The sequence below is a fragment of the Manis javanica genome, chromosome X (assembly GCF_040802235.1).
Source record: "Manis javanica isolate MJ-LG chromosome X, MJ_LKY, whole genome shotgun sequence".
NCBI classification, from domain to species: Eukaryota; Metazoa; Chordata; class Mammalia; order Pholidota; family Manidae; genus Manis; species Manis javanica.
The window spans coordinates 97,575,331-97,596,696 of NC_133174.1; the positions used below are offsets into that span (position 1 = coordinate 97,575,331).

Genomic DNA, 21,366 nt, shown 5'->3' on the forward strand with positions numbered 1-21,366 from the left:
AGGACAGGACTGCTTTTCCCTTGAGCAGGCATAAATGTGTGCAGCATCAGAAGTCCAAAATGAGAAGCTACCTCTGACATCATCTCCTCCAAGCCAATGAGTACATGATTTCTACAGCACCTATTAGAGAGGCTCACCCAGTCTCTGTCAGTATGCCACCTTCCCTCAAGAGGCTGCCTAGCCCAACACTGTTTGTCCCTGGTGAATAGAATAGTGTTCATCCTGCTGCCTCTTGGCATTTTCACCCATGGGCCTCATCTTGCTTGCTGAAAGGACACATGTCCTGGTATGACCCTGGATACCACCAACTCTGACAGTCCTCTTTCTCTTGTGCTATAGATGCAGGATCCTACAGCCAAAGCAATCACTCAAAGTTCCATGTTTATCATTTTTTATTTTGTTCCTTTTGGCCTTGGTTTCATACATTGGCTTTGAAAATATCCCAGGGTTAATTCAAGGGTTAATGAGTAACTAAGAGTGCTCTACTTTTGCAATACAGGGTATGTTATAAAGATGGAGAGATTTTGCTTTCTGAGAGATGCAAGTGGCTTCTTCAGCACATGCTGTAAGTACTTTTTTTCTCCTTGGGAACTTTGAACTTATTTATCAGTAAGCCAGAATTCCATAAAACCATGTGCTCCAAATTCCTGGCTCCAAAGGCCAAGGTCTAAGTGTGGTCATCTGATAACTGACCTTCTACCAGACTCTGTGACTTACAGCCAGAGGATTCTGGTAAAAAATTGGAGATTGGATGGAGTGATAGAAGCAGTGAGGTGAGGTGGGAGAAATAGGAAGCAGTGCAACCTGCTAGCAGCTGGTGAAGTAGCTCAGGTCATGAACTGTGGCAGTGGCAGCAGAAAGGAGAAGTTTTGAAAAGTATTTAGAAGGTAGTACTCACAGGGCAGCACCATGACTCATTAGATGTGGTGAAAGAGAATGAAGGAAGCCCCTGGGATTACTCCCAGGTTTCTGACCTGGGAATCTCAGTAGATAGCGATGTGGAACGAAGATGAAGCGTAAAGCTTGAGGGCTAGGGAGATGATGTCTTTGCTTTTGGAAACTTTGCCATTTCCAAATTGGAACTGACATACGTGTAGAACATTCTGGTGGATTTATCCAGTAAGAAGCTGGACAAATGGCTGGGAATGCAGAAAAGAAATCTGGACTACAATGTGCGGTTTTGTTTGGTGGCAACTGAGTTCTTGGGACAGCATGAGATCACTCAGGAAGAAAATGGAGGGCTGAGGAAGGAGTCCTGCTCTGACTCCCTGTGTTTCTTCCTTCTGATCAGTCATGGACATTACAGCTAATTTCCCTTTCTCCACAGCCACACACTCTTCCAGGCTCAGAGAATCCCTCATCATATTTTCTGGCTCCTGCTCTAATAATCAAAAAAATAACATGAGTGAGAGTAAGCATAATAGTGTTAAGATGTCCTGCAATTTAGAAATGACTATTTAGATGATACTGATAGATCTGAAATGCAAAAAAGTTATACTTTCATCTTCCTGTTGTTTTGCAATACTCCTGTGGCTTCCATGTTTTGCATGAATGCATGAATTTCAGCTCTTGAACGTGTACATTGTTCCATAAACCACCACCCTTCCATTCCAACTAAGCATATCTTATGAAAATTATCTCTATCTCTTACCCAAAGAAAAGTATAGGTACTTTCTAGTCTCATCTCTTACAGATTTTATCTTAAGAAAAATGCCAAATTAAAAAAAACTCAAAACTCAAATCTAAAACAAAAAATTCAGCAAGAGTGCTAGTTTTCTTTAAGGATTCCTCACTCTCCAAAAGGCTGCCTCTGGCTCAAATAAAATTCAATTTCCATAAATTTAATTTACTGAGTTTTCATATGCCAGTATTACATCTAAATGACAGTCCACGCCAGTATTTCTGTGGCCCCAGAAAGCCACCTCTCCTACTCCTTGCTCCTGTTAGATGTGTCATTCGTTTTTCAGAGGAGAGCAGCTTCCACACGGCCCCCGGTGAGTACACCCTTAAATATTTTCTATTGTTTGCTAATCACGATGGGGGGTTATTACATGTTCTGGCTCAGAGTTTTCATCCAGCTAAGATGCCCCAATGGTTCTCTCACTTCATGTCTTATAGATTACCTTCCTTCCAAAATGCCACTGTTCCTCTATGTGGCTCTCTTGCTGCTTGGGCTGCATTGTGCACCACCTAACAGCTCTGAAGGCAAAGTAACTACCTGCCATTCCCCCCAACAAAACGGCACTCTTTATACGATGTCATCCATCAATGCTGACTTTGCATTCAACCTGTACCGGAGGTTCACTGTGGAGACCCCAGACCGGAACATCTTCTTATCCCCTGTGAGCATTTCTGCAGCTTTGGCCATGCTTTCCCTTGGGGCCCGCTCCAGCACCCAAACTCAAATCCTGGAAAGCTTGGGGTTCAACCTCACAGACACTCCAGTGACAGAGATCGAACAGGGCTTCCAGCACCTGATCTGTTCACTGAATTTTCCAAAGGAAGAGCTAGAGTTACAGATGGGAAATGCTCTCTTCATTGGGAAGCAGCTGAAACCACTGGCAAAGTTCTTGAATGATGTCAATAGCCTCTATGAGACTGAAGTCTTTTCTACCGACTTCTCCAATGTTTCTATAGCCCAGCAGGAGATCAACAGTCATGTGGAGAAGCAAACCAAGGGGAAAGTTGTGGGCATCATCCAAGATCTCAAATCGGATACCATCATGGTCCTGGTTAACTATATCCACTTTAAAGGTACAGCTCTGAGATACGCTTTTCGAGTTCAGTGTTCCTGTATTTGGTGCAGCACTGGGTGGAGCTCATGGTCTCTTCTCACTGGCATTACTAGGTATCCCTCATACCAGTGACCTGCTCTACTGGACATAGCTCTGTGTAGTTTTGGATCTCCCAGGAAGGACTCAACTCTGCAAACGAGCCGAGGACATTTCTAGGGAGAGGGCACTTTCAGAGATGTGAGTGACAGTGGTATAAATATCCTGCTCACATCAGCTAGAAAATCATGGTTTTAAAAAGATTTGGTGAGGTAGGACAAGCTTGCAGTTGGCAGAGAAACAGATTTGGGCTTAAGCCCTACCGTGACTCTCACTGGCTGTACATTCTTGGGCATTTTACATAAATGTTTCTATCATGTACCATGCACCCACTATGTACCAAGCATCATGCTACCTGTATGGTTTACACACATTGTAATCCTCACAAGTGCCCAGGTTCACAAGGTTAATGAGTTTCAGAGCTGGTATTCCCACCCAAGTTTGTCTGATTCTATAGCTGGTGCTTGTAACAACAAGAAACATGTGACTCTTTTCTGAAGGTGCTGTGCCCAAATGATTTCTCCTGGTTCTACAGCACATGTCAGCCATGTTTGGTGGAGGAGTGAACAATTCTTGGCCACAGACCATACACTTGTAGATGGATAAAATGGCAGAACAGATCTGTGGTCTCATTTCACCCTGTGTTTTGGATGTGCTTATACCTTTTTGCAGAAGAGGAAATTGTGGCTCTGATGGGTCTAGTGTAACTATAGTGGTTTTGAACACAGACGGAACATTTGTTAAACATGGTGTCCAACAGCCCTGGGTGTGACTCTTGGCTTCTGCTACTGGCTAGCAGGGAGACCGTGTAAGGTCACTTTATCTCCCTGATCCTTAGTTACTCACTTGTCTAACTGGTTGACAGTAGGTCCCTACATTTGTGGTGGTCTTAATTACTAGACGAGATGACTGATGGAAAACCTTACATTAGCACTAATTCTGGCTAAAACAAACAACTCCTTCTCTCTCTATTTTAAGCCCAGTGGGCAAGTCCTTTTGATCCATCCAAGACAGAAGAGGGTTCCAGCTTCTTAGTGGACAAGACCACAATGGTTCAAGTGCCCATGATGCACCAGATGGAACAGTACTATCACCTGGTGGATGCAGAGCTGAACTGCACAGTGCTACAAATGGATTACAGCAAGAATGCTCTGGCACTCTTTGTCCTTCCCAAGGAGGGCCAGATGGAGTGGGTGGAAGGGGCCATGTCATCTAAAACACTGAAGAAGTGGAACCGCTTACTGAATAAGGGGTAAATATTTAGATGATATGACAAGGGGAGGGTGGGCAGAATGGTGTAGGTGAGACTGAGTTCCCAGAAACACAGAAGCAGAGTCACCCTGAACCACTTAGCATCTGCGTGATGACCACTAAGGTATAGCAAGAGCATACTCAGTGCCAGTCCCTTTGCTGGGCAGTATACATCATTTTGTTAAGCACACAACAAATCTGCAAATGAGATAGTATCATAGGCAATTTTCAAATAAGAAGTCAAGTCTGGAAAAATAAAATGAACTCTTCAAAGTTGGCCAACTAGTAAATTGATGCCTTCCCAAAAGTCAACTAGAACTTGGGGGATGGGTAGGATTTTGATATTAAGAGAGGAATGGGCAGTCACACAGGTCTGGGAGTGTTATATGGAAATCTATGAAATTCCTTAAGGGCTACCCATTGACATTCACGCCACTGGCTCCCCAACGTCAGAGATGTTTCTTTTTTATTATAAGTGAGTCACATGTCTCACCCCTGAGATGTTTCTTTTTTATTATAAGTGAGTCACATGTCTCTCCTTCCACTATTGCAGTTCAGCGTTGACTGAACCAGAGCTCTTTCCTGCCCGGATAACTTCTGAGGGTTTTGGTGCTATGACCTGCATAGCAATGGTTGTGAGTACAGGGGGAGAGCAGAATCCAATATAATAGAGTGGCAGAGAGAAGGAGGGAAACATGAGCTTGATGTGCTGATAGACATATGTTCTCTCCTCATTTCCCCACAGATGGATTGACTTGTTTGTTCCAAAGTTTTCCATTTCGGCCACATATGACCTTGGAGCCATCCTTCTGAAGATGGGCATCCAGGACGCTTTTGCTGATGATGCTGATTTTCCTGCACTCACAGGGGACAAAGGTCTTAAACTTTCCAAGGTAAGTTGGTTAATTAGATTCCTTAAACGTATGAGCTGGAAGAGCCATTGATAGTCAGTTAATTTAACTATCTTATTTTATCAGTGAGGATTCTGATGCCTAGAAAGGCTGACTGACTCATCCTAGGCCAGATTGACTCCAGGGTCATTCTCATTATCCCCAAACAAGTCACTGTAACTGTTACTTCCATCTCTGAGTTTCATGTCCTAAAATTATCCTGATAGAAGAACTTAATGATCAGAATTGACGCTGGTGAGATACGCTTCTGGAAGAAGTGACGGGGTGGGGGAAAGCTTAAGAAGGAACTTCTAGAGGCAGAAAGCCACAGAGAAAGAGGTGGTTTCCTGAGAGCTAGCTCTCGGATCACCGGAGATTCATTAACTATCCTTAGCCAAGTAGCCTTCACATTCAAGCAGCATCAGCACAATACAGTTAAAGAGGTAGCCCCATCCTTCCTTTTCCTTTCCTGCTTCCAAACAGGTCCAAAGACTTTCCCTGTTTCTTCAGGGAGTCATTAGTGTTTGTTATCTGCCCCCACAGGCCGCTCACAAGGCTCTGCTGCACATTGGTGAAAAGGGAACCGAAGCTGTAGCTGTCCCTGAAGTTAGATTCCTGGATCAGCCTGAGATAACTCCCCTTCATCCTATCATTCAATTTGACAGATCCTTCCTGTTGTTGATTTTGGAGAAAAACACCAGGAGCATTCTCTTCCTAGGGAAAGTTGTGGACCCAACGGAAGTGTAGTTGGAAAAGAGGCTATTGGCTAATTGCATGTGTTTATTGAAAAGGGAAATAAATAAATAGTATAGCCTAATGTGATCGATGTGGGCTTGGATGTGTTTTCCTTTGTGCAGGGGTAGAGATTGGACCCTAGCTGAACTGCATAGGGTGTGAAAGAATCACTCCTGTGACCAAATATTCAGATAGTCAGTGAGTGACTCATTAGTCAAAGCACAGGAAGGCCCCATATTCTTTTACTTTGTCAGAATAATTCTCACATTAGTTAGCTCCAAAGAATTTGGGCCAGCAAATATTCCTTCTCTGCCCTCTGGGGAGTAGTTGAAATGCAGGTCATGCCCTCATATCCCAGTATTCCAATAACAAGATCAATGAAATGTAAAACAACAAAGATATGGTGGTTTATATGTGAACTTATCAACACCCCTCCTTCCATCCTATCAGAACAGTTCTTTTGTCTCCTTGCCAGAACTGCCATTGGTGAGTTGTAAAAAGGTGCTTTGATTATGGTGCTGAGTCGCGGACTGAGCTACTGCTAGAGATGTGGCTTTGTGACCTAACAAGCATGAGACAAAAGAGCAAGAGAGGCAGAAATCAACTTCCCTATATATGCCCACCCTCCCTTCCTCCAAAAAAAAAAAAAGTTTCCTTATTGCTAATTTATAAGCCAGAAGTGGAGAATGAATATTCATTTGTATCACATCTCACAGCCCTTCCTTTTCTATATCCTAATCAGACTCCTTTCTAAGTGTTGCACCCCTTTCCCACTTGTTGCAGTACAAATCTGTCTTTTTGTCTCTACTCCCACTGAAGTTTGATGACTCGCTTTCCCCAGATCCTTCAACAACTTTCTCTTGCTTTTGCATGCCACCCCACCCCACCCACCAAACTAGATTTCATCTCTGGCAATATGTGTTCAAAGCCCCAGTATTAGAATTCAGTACGCATATACAGCACAGTGAGTGTTACTGGTGTATTATCTGAAATTTTAGCCCTAAGGTGAAATTTTTCAGTGACAAGGAAATAATATGTGCACAAGTACTTTTGCGGTATTGTGCTTCCAGATTGAAATAAATATGTATGTTTAGAAAGGTATGTAGTCCACAGATATTCTACTATTTTCTTATTAGACCTATTTGCATGGAGGCTTGCTTCCCTTGGTATAGTTTGCATTTTGGTTTTATAGATAAATAATTGAAAGCCCAGAGAGGGAAAGTGACTTGTGGTACCAAAAATTCATTGCTAACATGGAGTTTGGTTTCACTGAAGTTACATTAAAATTCTGGCTTTGCTACTTGGACTGTTTTACTATTTTTGACAAGGTGTTTTAACTCTATACCTCATCTGTAAAATGGGAACCCTTATAATATCCAGATCATCAGCATTTTGTAAACATTCCATGCTCCTTGTTAAATACTAGTCGTTATTCCTGTTGGTGAGCATCAGACAGTGGGCTGATGTCAGAGTACGAAAGAACAGTGTTATGGATCAGAGGGAATTTACCAACTCTATTTACCCGTCTCCACTGTGATAGAATTATAGCCACATGGCTTCCCTACTGTTCTCACAAGTACAGCTACCACTACTGTGGTTTGTGTACCACATTCATAAATGAATAAAATGTTAAATTTTAGTCGGAAGTCGGTAAAATTCAAGATGAAAGTTTTCATAAACAAATTTATAGATCCTCTGAAAAATCCTTAGACTTTCTTGAAAGTTCTGTGGACTGCAGATTAAAAACACTGCCTTGGCAGAAAAATTGGATGGAAAAGACCTTGATATCTAAATACCCACATGAAGAGAGCTACCCACTGACCTAAAATGCTTATCCCAAATAATCAGGTGAGCAGAAATAAATTTATATCTTCTTTAAAAAATGGATTTATTGCTGAGTCTACTTACTAAGCAGCCTGGCTGTGTTAGTCTGATCAGGCTGCCATAACAAAATACCACAAACTGGTTGGCTTAAACAAAAGACATTTATTTTCTCACAGTTCTGGAGGCTAGAAATCTATGATCAAAGTGCTGAAAAGTTCCGTTTCTGGTGAGATCTTTCTTTCTCGTTGAAGCTTTTGTGCTACATCCTCACATGGCCTTGCGTCCAATGTGTATGCACGTGGAGAGAGAGAGTGAGCTCTCGGGTATCTCCTCTTATAAAGATACTAGTCTTATCAGGTCAGGGTCCCACTCTGATGACCTAATTTAACCTTAATTATTTCCTTACTCCAAATGGAGTCACACTGAGGGTTAGCAATCTCAGCATTCAGTCCATACTACTAACCTTACTCCAAGTAATAGAGAAATTGGTAGCACTTGTGAGGATGTTGCAGGTTATATTCTCTAGAAAGCAGCCTCTGAAACAGAGTTTATTATATAGGATGTTTATTAGGGAGTGTCCCTGGGATTAATACCTTGAAATGTCTAAGCCTTCACACACACACACACACACACACACACACACACACACACACACACACACACACACACACACACAACTCAGTCGGTCACTGGGTATGGGCCAGATGTTTCTCTGAAACCGAGACTGTCCTTAAAGGGGCTAAAAGCTGAAGACTTTCTACAGACAGGACCCCTAGAATCTGGAACAAGAAGTCTTTCCTGGAAAAGCAATCTCTATGGTGCACTTCCATGCCCAATACAGCCACCCACAAAGTAAATAGAAAGCAATAAACAAAAGCAGTCAGAATGCTTTATCAGTTTTGGAAGAGGAGCCATGAGCTTCCAAGAAGCCAGTTGGGAAGCTGAAACTTGGTATCAGAACCCCAACATTTCTATCAGAAGGTGGGGGATCACAAATCCTCTTAATGATGCATTCATTCACTCATTCATTCAACAGACATTCATGGTAGGCCTGCCGTATGTCCGGATCTGTTCCAACAAAACGAAACAAGAATATTCATGGAGCTTACATTCCAAGTGTGGAGAGACAGACAGGAAACTAAATAAGTAAAATAAACTATGCCTTACATGGTGAAAAGTACTATGGAGAACAATAAAGCAGGAAAGAAGGCAAGTACAGCAATTCAGATATAATGGTAACTGCAGGCTGGAGAAGTAAGGGTTACTCTTTCTGTCTGATACACCACACTTCCCAGAAGTGGAGATAAAATGCCTCCACAAGGTCTAAGTTGATTTTTGCTCCCCCTATCACTTATTTATTTCATTGCAAATTATTAACTTTGCCAAGTATGATTTTGCAAGGGCTTGTCTCCATCTGCAGCCCTCTTCCCCCATCCTGTGAGACAACTATCTTATTTACTTTCCATCTCCCTTCTGCCCATCCAGTAGTCCTGCTTTTGCTGATTGTGGGCCCAGGACAAGAATAACTCCCCTGATGTTGCTCCTCCTATTCCCTGCCTCTTATCCACTTTCTTATTTTTTCAAGAAACTTGACTAATATCACAAGTGTGAGTTTTGAAGTCAGAGGAACCTGAGTTTAAACCTTGCTTCTACCCCTTACTGACTATGGGAACGTTGGAAAGTCCTTTAATTCCTGAATAACATGAAATGGCTCTAATGTTAGGGAAACAATCTGAAGTTGTTGTATAGATTGAGAGATTGGCACCCGAACACAAATCAGTGCAACTCTTCTCAGGCACGGTATCCAAGGGCTCAGATCAGCCAAGAATTAAAGTGTGAGTATACCACTGAACAGTGAAGCCCGACTGCTAATGTGCTCATGAAAAGAAGAGTGGAGAGTGGAAGAAGGAAGTCATAAAGTCTATACACGATCTCAAGACCAGCTGCAGAACTGAAGGCTTTGGTTTGTACAAATGGGTTCTTTCTCCAGGTCATAGGTTTATACCTATATATTTTAATTGATATGTATTGTCTTTGTTCCAAAACTGTACATAAACTGTTATTATGGTGGCTAAATTTAGTCTATAGGTTGAAGAATATTGAACTATAATCACAATGAATCTAGAAGAGGTATCAGCATTCCCCAGAGATCTTGGAATTGGAGTTCAGTGAAGTGACTGAGATGATCGTGGCAAGTGACAGAATTTGATTTGTGTTGTATATGAAACGATTGTATCTTTTTAGGCAGGGTCAATTTTTGAAGTGTGTGAGAAGAAAGCTTTGGGCAGCCATAGGCATGGATTCTAATAGATACATACTGTTTTGTAGCAATCCACCAACAACTTTCCCCTTCCTGATTTCTTTTTAAAAACTGCCCTTGCCTTTCATGTTAAGTCTACTTAAATAAAGGCAATGCTCTGCTCTAACCAAGAGGTAGGCACATTCTGACTGAAGTTAGGATAATCTAAAGCCGTGTGTCCAGATTTTGCATCTTAATTATAGGGACAAAAAGACTATTAAATGTCTGAGGTCTAGGCAAAAATCCTGTTGTACCCTAATCAGACCAATCATGCCACACCACCACTTTTGGTTATTCCTAACCCAACTTCTCAGTTTCTTATTGGCCCCTTGAGCCCTTAATATTACTATAACAAATTCACTTTTGCTTAAGTTGGACTGAGTTGTTTTCTATTTTTCCTAACTTTTAAAGAATTTAGGCAGAAAGACCATATATAATAAACCAATGATATACATGGGTACTAGCACCAGAGCATGGGTTTAAATTCTGATCCCACCACTTACTCAACTCTCTGGGCCTCACTATTTGTGGAAAGGAGATGATAAAAATGGCACCTCAATCCTGCAGTTATTGTATTGTAAGTGCCCAGTAAATGTTATCTTTTACTATTATGTAACTGATTACATTTTCCTAAATATTCCTACCCTTTTGTCCCTCACTACTGTGTTATAAGGAGGAATACCCTGTTGTATGGGCTCTTCCCACACATGGAGTTTTATTATGCAGATTGGAATAATAAGCAGAGCTGCAAAACTGAGAGACCTTAAAAAAGGTTAGCTCAATTCACATCAGAAAGGACCAGGAGCTACTCCTAGGCAAAGGTGAATATTTCAAATTAATTTTCAGTGATTTTTGGCTTTTGACCTGGAGTCTTTTGAATCTAACATTTCTATGTAACTGAGCAGAGATAACAAGTTTTGCTTTGTATTGATTAAAATTAGGTCTATGTGTGATGTGGAGGCATGTTCTTCCTCTGATCTTGTTACTGAGAGCTTGAGCTGAAGCATTCTGTTATATCACCTCTGCTCAATAACTTGTTTTCTAAGCTATGTTGGTGAATACCTTCTCTATCTATACTCATTTCCCTATTGTTTTCTGTAATCACCAACACACATATAGTTAAATTTCTTACCTGAATAGTCCCTATGGCTCATAACTCACTAGCCTGCCTGGGAGTTCTAAAGCATTTTGTCAGTAAAAGTAAAGCATTTGGCAGTTAAATAAAACTAGTGTTTACTTTGAAAACACTGAGGACCTTTAAACTCTCACCATTAAGCACTTTACCCCTTTTGCATCTGGCAACATCAAGTTTTGCTTCAGACAGGGTTCAAATGCCTCTCTGGTGCTAGAGCAGGATGACCTGAGAAAAATCTCTGCTTTTATTATAAGCGACTTTAACTATTAGAGGGACATCTTTTCCTGTTGCTTACCCTAATTTATGTTCCCAGAATTTACTAATTCTGAGGGAGCCTAGATTTATTCAGCCATGGATATTTCTCTTTCGAGGACTGCAACCCATTTACTCCTCAAAAATGCTGTATGTGTAGGGAGAGGATTTGAAAATCAACTACATTTTTCATATTCAGGCATACATGCAAAGCATTTAACATGAGTTGACCCTGAGTAATGGGGTTTAGAAATGTGGATGTTGCGTTTTTAATTTTTATTTCATACATTTCATTTTTAAAAATTAAGGAACATGTGACACTTTTACAGCTATACATTTTTTAAAGCTATAGATCCTTCCTTCTGAAGCCATTTTATTAGGGCATCTATGATAATAATAGTTAATATATTTAGGTATTTTTATCCAGATTAAATTCCATGGTCATTCATGACAATGATGTTCTTGCCTATGTCCTTGGCTCTTCTTACCCTTTTTTCATTTTGGTACACTTATAAGGGAAAGTGCAACTTTAATAAAGTCCAAACTTCTACCATGCCTGCACGTGAAAAGATGGGGAAAATAAAGCTAGCAATAATAAATTAATGACTGCACACTTGAAGTATACTTTTAAATCTGCCAAGTGTCTTATTACTTGTTTCGAATCCATTCAATCTTCCATCCACCCAGGTGACTCATTCTCTCTCCTCAAAACTCCAACGTCATTTTACCATCTCCCTCAGCCTCACTCTCAGTTGATAACTTTGTTTCCTATTTTGCGGAGAAATCAAAACAATTACAGGGGAATTTTCATGTACTCTTATCACTACTTCCATCCAATTAGCAGCATCTACACCCATATACTCTAACTTATTGCTTATTACAAAGATAATATTTCCTTAATCTTCTCTAAAATCAATCTTTTTTTTGCACCAGATCATATATTCTATTTATTACTTTTGATTAAGCTCTAGCTTTTCTTTCTTCTGACTCTCATAAAATCATCTTTTTTTGCTCTTCAGTGGATACAAATTTCCTTTATTTCTTCCATCATAAAAAAGAATATTACTTGATTTCATGTCCCTTTTAACTGACGCCACATTCTTACTTCCACGGCAAAACTTAAAAATTTATTAATACCTGATGTGTCCAGTTCCTCTCATCCCATTCTTTATCCACCACTTCATGAATGTGAATACACACTCACATTTATTTATAATTCGCTTGCAGTGGAATAATTATATTGATAGTGTACATTTTACTGAGTTTTCACAAAGGTACACACCCTTGAAATCCAACTTCAAGTGGAGATATAAAACATTTGCATCTATCCAGGAAGTTTCCTCATGTCCTTTTGTAATCAATCTTCACCTCAAACGGTTGTTTCCATTTCCACAGTGATAGATTAGTTTAAACTGTTCTTAAATTAAATATAAATATACTCAATAGACCATAGACAGTTTCTTTTAGGTCTAGCTTCTTTAGCTCTGTATTTTCAGGCCTGAAATTCCATGGGTGGCCTTAATGTTTTTGAGACTCACAGTGCCCCAAATTGTTAGTTGTAAGTTCTTCTGCTTTCACCATGTATGCTCCCCAACCAGCAGGTAAAATTCCACACCTGGATAGTCCCCCGTTAGCAGGACCAGCTGCAACCCTATGTGATCCTCAACCTAAGGGATTTTACTTCCCTGGCAGCCCATGAAACTATCCAAACAAGGTACAGTTTATTTTAAGGGTACTGTTTTTTACGTAATTGTATTTTAAATATTTTTCATGTAATGCCTATATAATTGTATAGTAATGATTTTGGATTCGAATAGATGTCTCTCTGCCTGTTTGAATACAAGTTTCTGTAATGGATGAGAATGTCTTATTTAGTTTGTACCACCAGGCCTCACATACATAGTAAATGCTCAATACATAATGATTTTTTTGAATAATTAAATTTGATACAAACATTGTGTTTAAATAGTAGGTTGCAGGGAGTGGTTATAGGTTATGAGGATGGAAAATAAAGTGCTGGCTCACCACCAAAATTTTTGAGGAGTGTGCTAGGAACTTTGAAACTAATTTAGTAACCTTATTAGGGTATCATCATATTATTTCAGCAGGGAGAGTGTGTAGGCCCGGACTCTCATGAAAGCACTGAATTTACTTCTTTATTCCCTAGAAATCATTCAGCATATGCCTGAGAAAAGCACCATTATTTTCCTAGTGGGAATGTACATTTTTAGTTTGCAATAGTGGAATGCAGTTGCATAGAAATATTCCTGTTGAAAATAAACTATGCATGGCTAATTTTTTAGTTTAATCAACTGTAGAGGCATTGTATGCATATATAAAAATACATATATATGTATATATATGAAAGCTCATTATATAGGGCTCTTTAGGTACTCTACTTTATCCTGACTGTGCTTCACTAAAAACCTTTAGAAACTCTAATGTTGCTGCCTCTCTCATTCCTGTTACTGGTAATTTCTGTCTTCTCTCTTTCATTTTTGATCAATTAATGGTAACTCAAAACACCAGCTTGTTTTCATTAACTTCTATTGTTTTTTGATTTTCTATTTCATTGCTTTCTATTCTGACTTTTTTTCTGCCTAATTTGGATTTAATTTTCTCTTCTTTTTTTCTGGTTTCTTAAAGTAGAATTTGAGGTCATTGATATGAGACTGCTTGTCTGCAAAGGGCCAGACAGTACATATTTTGGGCTTTGTGGGCTGTATGTTCTGTGTTGCAACTTCTCAACTCTGCCATTGTAGTGCAAACATGGTTAGACAATACATAAATGAATGGATGTGGTGCTATTCTACTAAAACTTTATTTATGGAAACAGATGGAAAGCTGCATTTGCCTGTGGGCTACAGTTTGCTGACTGGTAGTCTATGGGTTAGGTTGAGAAGATGATCATTTAGATTCTTCTTAAGTTAGAATTGAAGGTAGGCAAAACTTCAGCTTTAATTAGATTGGGTTCATCTGTGAAGAGCCCAACTTCCAGACTCTTGCACCATAGTTACTCCTTTGATTTTGTGAGTATTTGATTTGGGAGAGGTTTAGGTATAGTTTCCAATAATTTTTGCCTTTGGATTCAAGTTTGCACAGCCCAGAATTCAAGCACTGCAGGAATGTCCTTACTGCAATTTTCCCTTTCTTCTAGCAGCTCTTCCAGTAACATCATTTGGGAAAATATTCATGATGAGTTTGTGGAATGAATTATTGCGCCACACAATTTCTTATTGTTTCTGAGACTTGTATAGTTTGCAACATGTCCTGCCAGTCCACACTGTTGTCTAACACTTGGCACACTTCTCATGTCTTGGCAAAACCTCTCCATCTACGGAAGGCCTGATCTTTCATTATCGTATCCCTATCAGCCACACCTGCCCTCATCTATGGGAGATGTCATAGCTCTCTGCTTACCTAAGAAGGGCTCATTACTCTCTACACTTTGGTACATCTAGTCTTTCTGTGACTTCTATTGCTAGTTACAAAAGAGAACATAGCTTTCCCATTTTTTCTATTACCCTAACAAAAAATAAGTTCCATTCTCTCAGAAATCTAAAGTTTCTCTTTCATCACTTCACCAAAATTGCTATCATAAGTGTCACTAATGGCCTCTATGGTGCTAAATCCTATTAAATTCACAGTCTTCATATTGATTGACTTAGCAACAGCATTTTACACAATGGGTTTAACCTTCTGTTTGATAAACATATTTTCCTTCATTTCCAGGACGTCATTCTCATTCATACCTTTCCTCCAACCTCATTAGCAGCTCTTTCTCACTGCCCTTTCTAGTTTCTTCTGTTCTCCCTAACCTTTTAACATTGACATCTAAGATTCAGCCCTTATTCATTTTCTCTGTCTACACTCATTCCCTTAGTGATGTCCAGTCTTATGGCTTTAAATACCATCCATATGCTGAAGACACCAAAATTCATATCTTCTGTCCATCTTTCTCCCAAACACTATATTCAACTGCCTTCTTGATAGTTCTGTTTGAATGTCTTTTATACATCTCAACTCAGCTTACACCTTTTAGTCTTCTGATACTAGGTCCACCCAGAGACTTTCCCATCTTAGTTAATAGAAACTCTATTTTTTTTCAGTTGCACAGCACAAAACCATGAGGTTCACTACTGACCTCTTTCTTTTTTTCACAACCCATATCCAATCTACCAGCAAATATTGTGGCTCTAATTTCAAAAATATATCCCGAATTCAACCATTTCTCACCACCTACACTGCTACCATTCTGGTACAACCATTTTCTCTTCCTGGGTCACTGAATTAGCCTCCTAATTCCCCTCTTTCCATCTTTAACCATGTCCCTGCTACCACACATACAAACTATATTCAACATGGTTTCCAGACTGATCTTTCCACAACATAGATTAGGTTATGTAGCTATTCTGCTCAAAAACCCTCCAATAGATTCACATTTTCCTTAGAAAAAACACAGTCTTTATCCACAAACGCCTTCATGTTCTCTCCATTCTACCTGCTGTTCTCTAGCTGACTTCCTCTCCTAGTGCTAGCGTCCTTTAATCTCTCTATTCCATCCACAATGGCCTCCCTATTGTTCCTTAAATATGCCAAACACACTCTTCCTTTAGGATGTTTGCTCTGGCTCTTCCCTCTGCCTACAATGTTTTCCCCGAGATCCTTGCTTGACGAAGGCTTTCACTTCTTCAAATCTTTGCTCAAAAGCCAACTTCTCAATGAGACCTATCACTACAAAACTAACATTGCAAACTGCTTCTTTTTTGACTTAAAAAAAAACTTTGAAAGACAAATCCTGCACCATTCCACTTACATGATGTATCCAAAGTAGCCAAACTCTTAGAAAGAGAAAGTAGAATGCTGGTTACCAGATGCTGTAGTGAGAGGGAAAAGGGGGCTTGTTCAATGGATATAGAGTTTCAGTTTTGAAAGGTGAAAAAGTTGTAGAGATCTGCTGCACAACAATAGGCAAATAGCTAATGCTACTGTACTGTCATTCAAGATGGTAAATGTTATGTTTTTTAATCAAAATAAAAAGAGAAAAACAAAGTCAACTGAAAGTAAAAATAAAATAAAATCTAACAAATTAAAGAGAAAAAAAATCAATGTCAACTTTTGGTTTGAGCTGTGACATATAAAGAGCTTCGAAGCTATTATTCTCACACTTACAAAAAGAAGAAAGCTAGAGAAACTGAAAACTTTTCTTGTACTGTTCTCGGACTTATCAGAGACCTGAGTTAGGGCAAATGTCACCCTGAAATCTGTAGACAGAGGAGAATCCAGAGTCACAGCCAAGTTCTTCCTTCCTGGAGCAGAAGCCTAGTAGGAAGACACAAATGGTAATTTTGACTATGGAATAACGTGAGAGTGGGAAACTTCTGGGAGCAATAGTCTTAGGGGTGCCCTACACTTTTGATGGTTTTACCTTTCTCATGATCTGGTTATCATGGTGAAGAACCAAACACACACACACGCAAAGAAACAAAACCCTGAATTTTGACTCTGGCAGGGAGAGAGGAAAAGTAACCATTATCAAGATCTACTCTCCAGTCAGCCTTTGCCAGAGTTTTATCCCACTTGATGGAAGAGAACTTTCCCTAGTTTAGCTCCCTCCACATTTCCTATCTTGTAATGTGGAGAAAGCTGTAAATACTTGTAAAGGTCACAGTCCAGGAATTCAGACCCTACTAAAATATTGATATTTAATCACAAGATTATAAAGCTCTTCTGTTCTCCAGCACCTAACCACCACACCCGTTATAATAATAATGTATTATAGTTGAAGAAGCTGCACTAGACAGACTATACCTATAGGAGAGTTCTTAGGAAATCCCAAAGACAACAAAGGATATAAAAGCAAGGGAAGGGGAGGAACTTGAAGCTTCTGACATCTACAAATACTATAAATATTAAACATAGCTAAACTCCTAATCAGATTAACATAAAAACTCATCTTAAGGGCCTATCTCACTTGCTATTATCTGATACAGTGTGTCTGTCTTTCAATATGAAAAATTACAAATCATGCTAAAAAGCAAGAAAAGGCACAGTACAAAGAGACAGAGCACATCAGAAGCCTGGAAGGTGGGGGCAGCGGTAGGAAAGAACCAAGGAACCAGCACAATAAACAAAAAGTAGTTACAAATGTGATCGATAGTATTCTATATCAATAGTCACTATAAATGTTCATAGTATAAATGCACCAATTAAAATATATAAATGGTCAGAGTAGATAGAAAAATGGGATCTGAATAAATATTGCCTACAAGAAACCCACTTTAAATATAAAGACTCAGGTTAAAAGTTAAGGGATGAAGGAAGATACACACTAATGAAAAGAAAGCTGAGATAGCTGTTAATTTCAGACAAAAGCAGACACTTTTGATTTTTTAAAGAAAGCAGATTGCTTTATTAAAAACAGACTTCAGAACAAGGAAAATTATTAGGGATAAGAGGGTCATTACATATGATAAAAGGGTCAATTGTCCAAGAAGACATAATCCCCGATATATACCCATTTAACAACAAAGCATCAAAAGTATGTTGGGCAAAAAATGATAGAACTGAAAACAGACAAGTCCACTGTTATATTCAGAGGCTTGAAAACTATCGATCATTGATACATCAAGTGCGCAAAAAATCAGTAAGAATATAGTAGACTTGAACAGCACATACAACTTGATTAAACTGACATTAAATTAATACTCCCAACAACTGTAGAATACACATACTTCTCAAGCTCACATGGAGTATTCACTATGGTAGAACACATTCTGGGTCACAAAATACACCCTAACAAATTTAAAAACAGAAATCATACAAAGTGTGTTTTAATGATACAGTGAAATTAAACTAGTAATCAAGACCAGCAAGAAAACTGCGAAACCCTCAAATACTTGGAGACTATACAACACACTTCTAAGTAAAACAGGGGTTGAAAAAGAAGTCTCAAGGGAACTTTTAAAATATTCTGAGCTAAATTAAAAATGAAAGTGCAAATTATCAAAATTTTGGTATGCTGCAGAAGCAGTGCTTATGGAGAATTTATAGCATTAAACTCATATATTATAACAGAGCAAAGATATAATATCAGTAATCTAAGCTTCCACCTTAGGAACCAAAAAGAAGAGCAGCTTAAGCCTAAGCAAGCAGAAAAAAATAAATAATAGACATTGGAGCAGAAATAAAAAAAATTGGAAAGAGGAAGCAAATAGAAAACAATCAATGAAACCAAAAGCTGGTTCTTAGGAAAGAGGAATAAATTTGATAAATGTCTAGCAAAGACATTTTATCCATAAAAAAGAAAAAACCATAAAAAAGAAAAAAAAGAAAAAAGACACAAATAACCAATATGTGAAATGAAAGAGGTCATTACTACTAATCCCATGAACACTTAAAGATAATAAAAGAATACTAGGAACAACTCTATGCCTACAAATTTGAAAGCTTAGATGAAATGGGCCAATTCCCAGAAAAACACAAACTAAAAAGCTTGCACATGGAGAAACAGATCATCTTAATATGCCAATATCTATTGAAAAGACTGAAGCAATAATTAATGGCCTTCCAAAAAATAAATTACCAAGCCCAAATGGTTTCCCCTGGTGGATTCTACCAAACATTTAAGAGAGAAATGACACCAGTTTGCCACAATCTATCCCAGAAAAATAGAAGCAGAGGAATGTTTACTAAGTCATTCTATGATGCTAGTATTGCCCTAATACCAGAATGAGATAGAGACATTACAAGAAAGGAAAACTATAGACCAATATCTATCATGAACATAGATGCAAAAATCCTCAATATAATATTAAGAAATCCAAACCAACATTATATAAAAAGAATTATTGGCCACTGCCAATTGGGATTTATTACAGGTGTGCAAATTTGATTTAGCAATTAAACATTGATATACTCCACCACATCAATAGGCTAAAGAAGATAAATCATACGATTATATCAATTGATGAAGAAAAAGCTTTTGACAAAACCCAACTTCCATTCAAGATAAAAAATCTCAGCAAAATAGGAATAGAGAGGAATATCTTTAACTTCATAATGAACATCTACTAAAAACCTCTAGCTAACATTAGACTTAACAGTAAGAAACTGTACCCTTTTGCTCTAGTATTAGGAACAAGGTGATGATATCCTGTCCCACCACTCCTATTCAACATCATACTGGAAGCCCTGGCTGGTGGAATAAAGCAAGAAAATGAAGTGAGAAATTCATGCACTGGGAAGGAAGAAATAAAACATTCTTTTTTTTTAAATAATTATTTTTTATTGAAGGGTAGTTGACACACAGTATTACATTAGTTTCAGGTGTACAACACAGTGATTCAACATTTATATACATGATAATTCTAGGTACCAGCTATCACCATACCAAGTTGTTACAATATTTTGACTATATTCCTCATGCTATACATTACATCCTGGTTACTTATTTATTTTACAATTGGAAGTGTGTACTTTTTTTGTGTGTGTGTGAGGGCATCTCTCCTATTTATTGATCAAATGGTTGCTAACAACAATAAAATTCTGCATAGGGGACTCAATGCTCAATGTATAATCATTAATCAACCCCAAGCCTAATTTTCATCAGTCTCCAATCTTCTGAAGCATAACGAACAAGTTCTTACATGGAGAACAAATTCTTACATAGTGAATAAGTTACATGGTGAACAGTACAAGGGCAGTCATCACAGAAACTTTCGGTTTTGATCATGCATTATGAACTATAAACAGTCAGTTCAAATATGAATATTCGTTTGATTTTTATACTTGATTTATGTGTGGATACCACATTTCTCTCTTTATTATTATTATTTTTAATAAAATGCTGAAGTGGTAGGTAGATGCAAGATAAAGGTAGAAAACATAGTTTAATGTTGTAAGAGAGCAGATGTAGATGATCAGGTGTGTGCCTGTAGACTATGTGTTAATCCAAGCTAGACAAGGGCAATAAAACATCCACGGATGCAGCAGATTTCTCTCAGAACCGCGGGGGAGAGGTTCTAAGCCTCACCTCTGTTGATCCCCAATTTCTCACCTGATGGCCCCCCCTGCGACTGTGCCTGTCTTAGGTTGTTCCTCCCTTGAGGGATCTTACCCGTCTCTGGCTAACCAGTCATCTTCCGGGGCCATACAGGGAAATGTAAAGTTGGTAAGGGAGAGAGAAGCCTTATTGTTTGAAAAGGTTAGTTTTTTACTTCTTTGCAGATTTATGCCCTGTGGCTTCTATGCCCAGCATTTGTCTTGAGGTATCTTTACCACTTGGAAGAATTGTGATACACGGTAAATTCGATATGAGGCATGAATTCTATTTAGGGGTTGTAATTAGGAAGGAAGAAGAAAAGCTATAGAAGTAGCAGGCGGAAGAAAACATGGGAAGATTGATTATTTCTTTGACATATCTTCTTGTAGAGTAACTTCAGCATGTATAGGTTTTAAACTACTAATTAAATTGTGCACACACATTAACATAATAGGAGTACAGTTACATAACCAAAGCATACCTATAATTACCAGCCATCTCCAATGAAACCAAGAAAACCAGTTAGGCACCTTAGGCATTTGTGAAAATTTATCTATGATATGGTGGATATTGTCCAACTGAATGTGAACAGTCTGAGAGAAATCAGACAAATTAAAACAACCCATTCCTGGGGACTGTTCACATCCCATATGTTCTTTTAACAGTAGATAGTCTGTAGTTGTCAGATTTTGGAGCGCTACAATTTGCACTTCTTCTAATTCTTGGTTGAGTTCCCACAGTATAGATCCAGTCAAATTTGTTGTTTTACTGTATGCACAGGCCAGCTTAGATATCTCCTTCTTCATTCCCATGGCAAGTCCAGGAACCAGTGGGATGTGTGCATCTACACCTGTAGCAGCGCGTGGATCTTTGTTGGGGTTTTTTGATGATCATCTTCTGGCATGAGTCTTCCAGAGAGTGCTGATGTTGGAAGTTCTTTTTCATATCGTATCTTAGTTCATTTTCAGGGTAGCCAAATTAGGCTTTGATCCTCTGTATAAACACAAACAAACCCTTTGCCTACACTTTTATATGCCCTTTATACCATTGTGTAGAACTCATTGGAGGTCACCACACAGGAACTGCTTTTTTTTTTGTTATCATTA

The 21,366-nt window shown here is 38.8% G+C and overlaps 1 protein-coding gene across 13 annotated transcripts in view; it reads left to right on the top strand.

The window, feature by feature from the left end:
• Positions 1-461: 461 nt before the first annotated feature.
• Positions 462-21,366, top strand: part of LOC108407867 (thyroxine-binding globulin) — a 30,509-nt gene continuing 9,604 nt past the window's right edge. Inside the window, exons 1-7 of one of the 13 annotated variants that reach the window (XR_012127355.1) lie at positions 751-1,994; positions 2,119-2,754; positions 3,810-4,083; positions 4,828-4,975; positions 9,327-9,494; positions 10,504-10,651; positions 12,816-12,931. Coding sequence is in view for 7 of the 13 variants with exons in the window: in XM_017677487.3 (XP_017532976.2) it covers positions 1,862-1,994; positions 2,119-2,754; positions 3,810-4,083; positions 4,828-4,975; positions 5,516-5,719 (1,395 nt within the window). In the remaining 6 variants the exon portion in view is untranslated. Of the gene's footprint in view, positions 566-744; positions 1,995-2,118; positions 2,755-3,809; positions 4,084-4,827; positions 4,976-5,515; positions 5,799-9,326; positions 9,495-10,503; positions 10,652-12,815; positions 12,933-21,366 lie in introns of those variants that run through there. The other 12 variants (XR_012127356.1, XR_012127352.1, XM_073227498.1 and 9 more) reach the window with 12 other exon arrangements.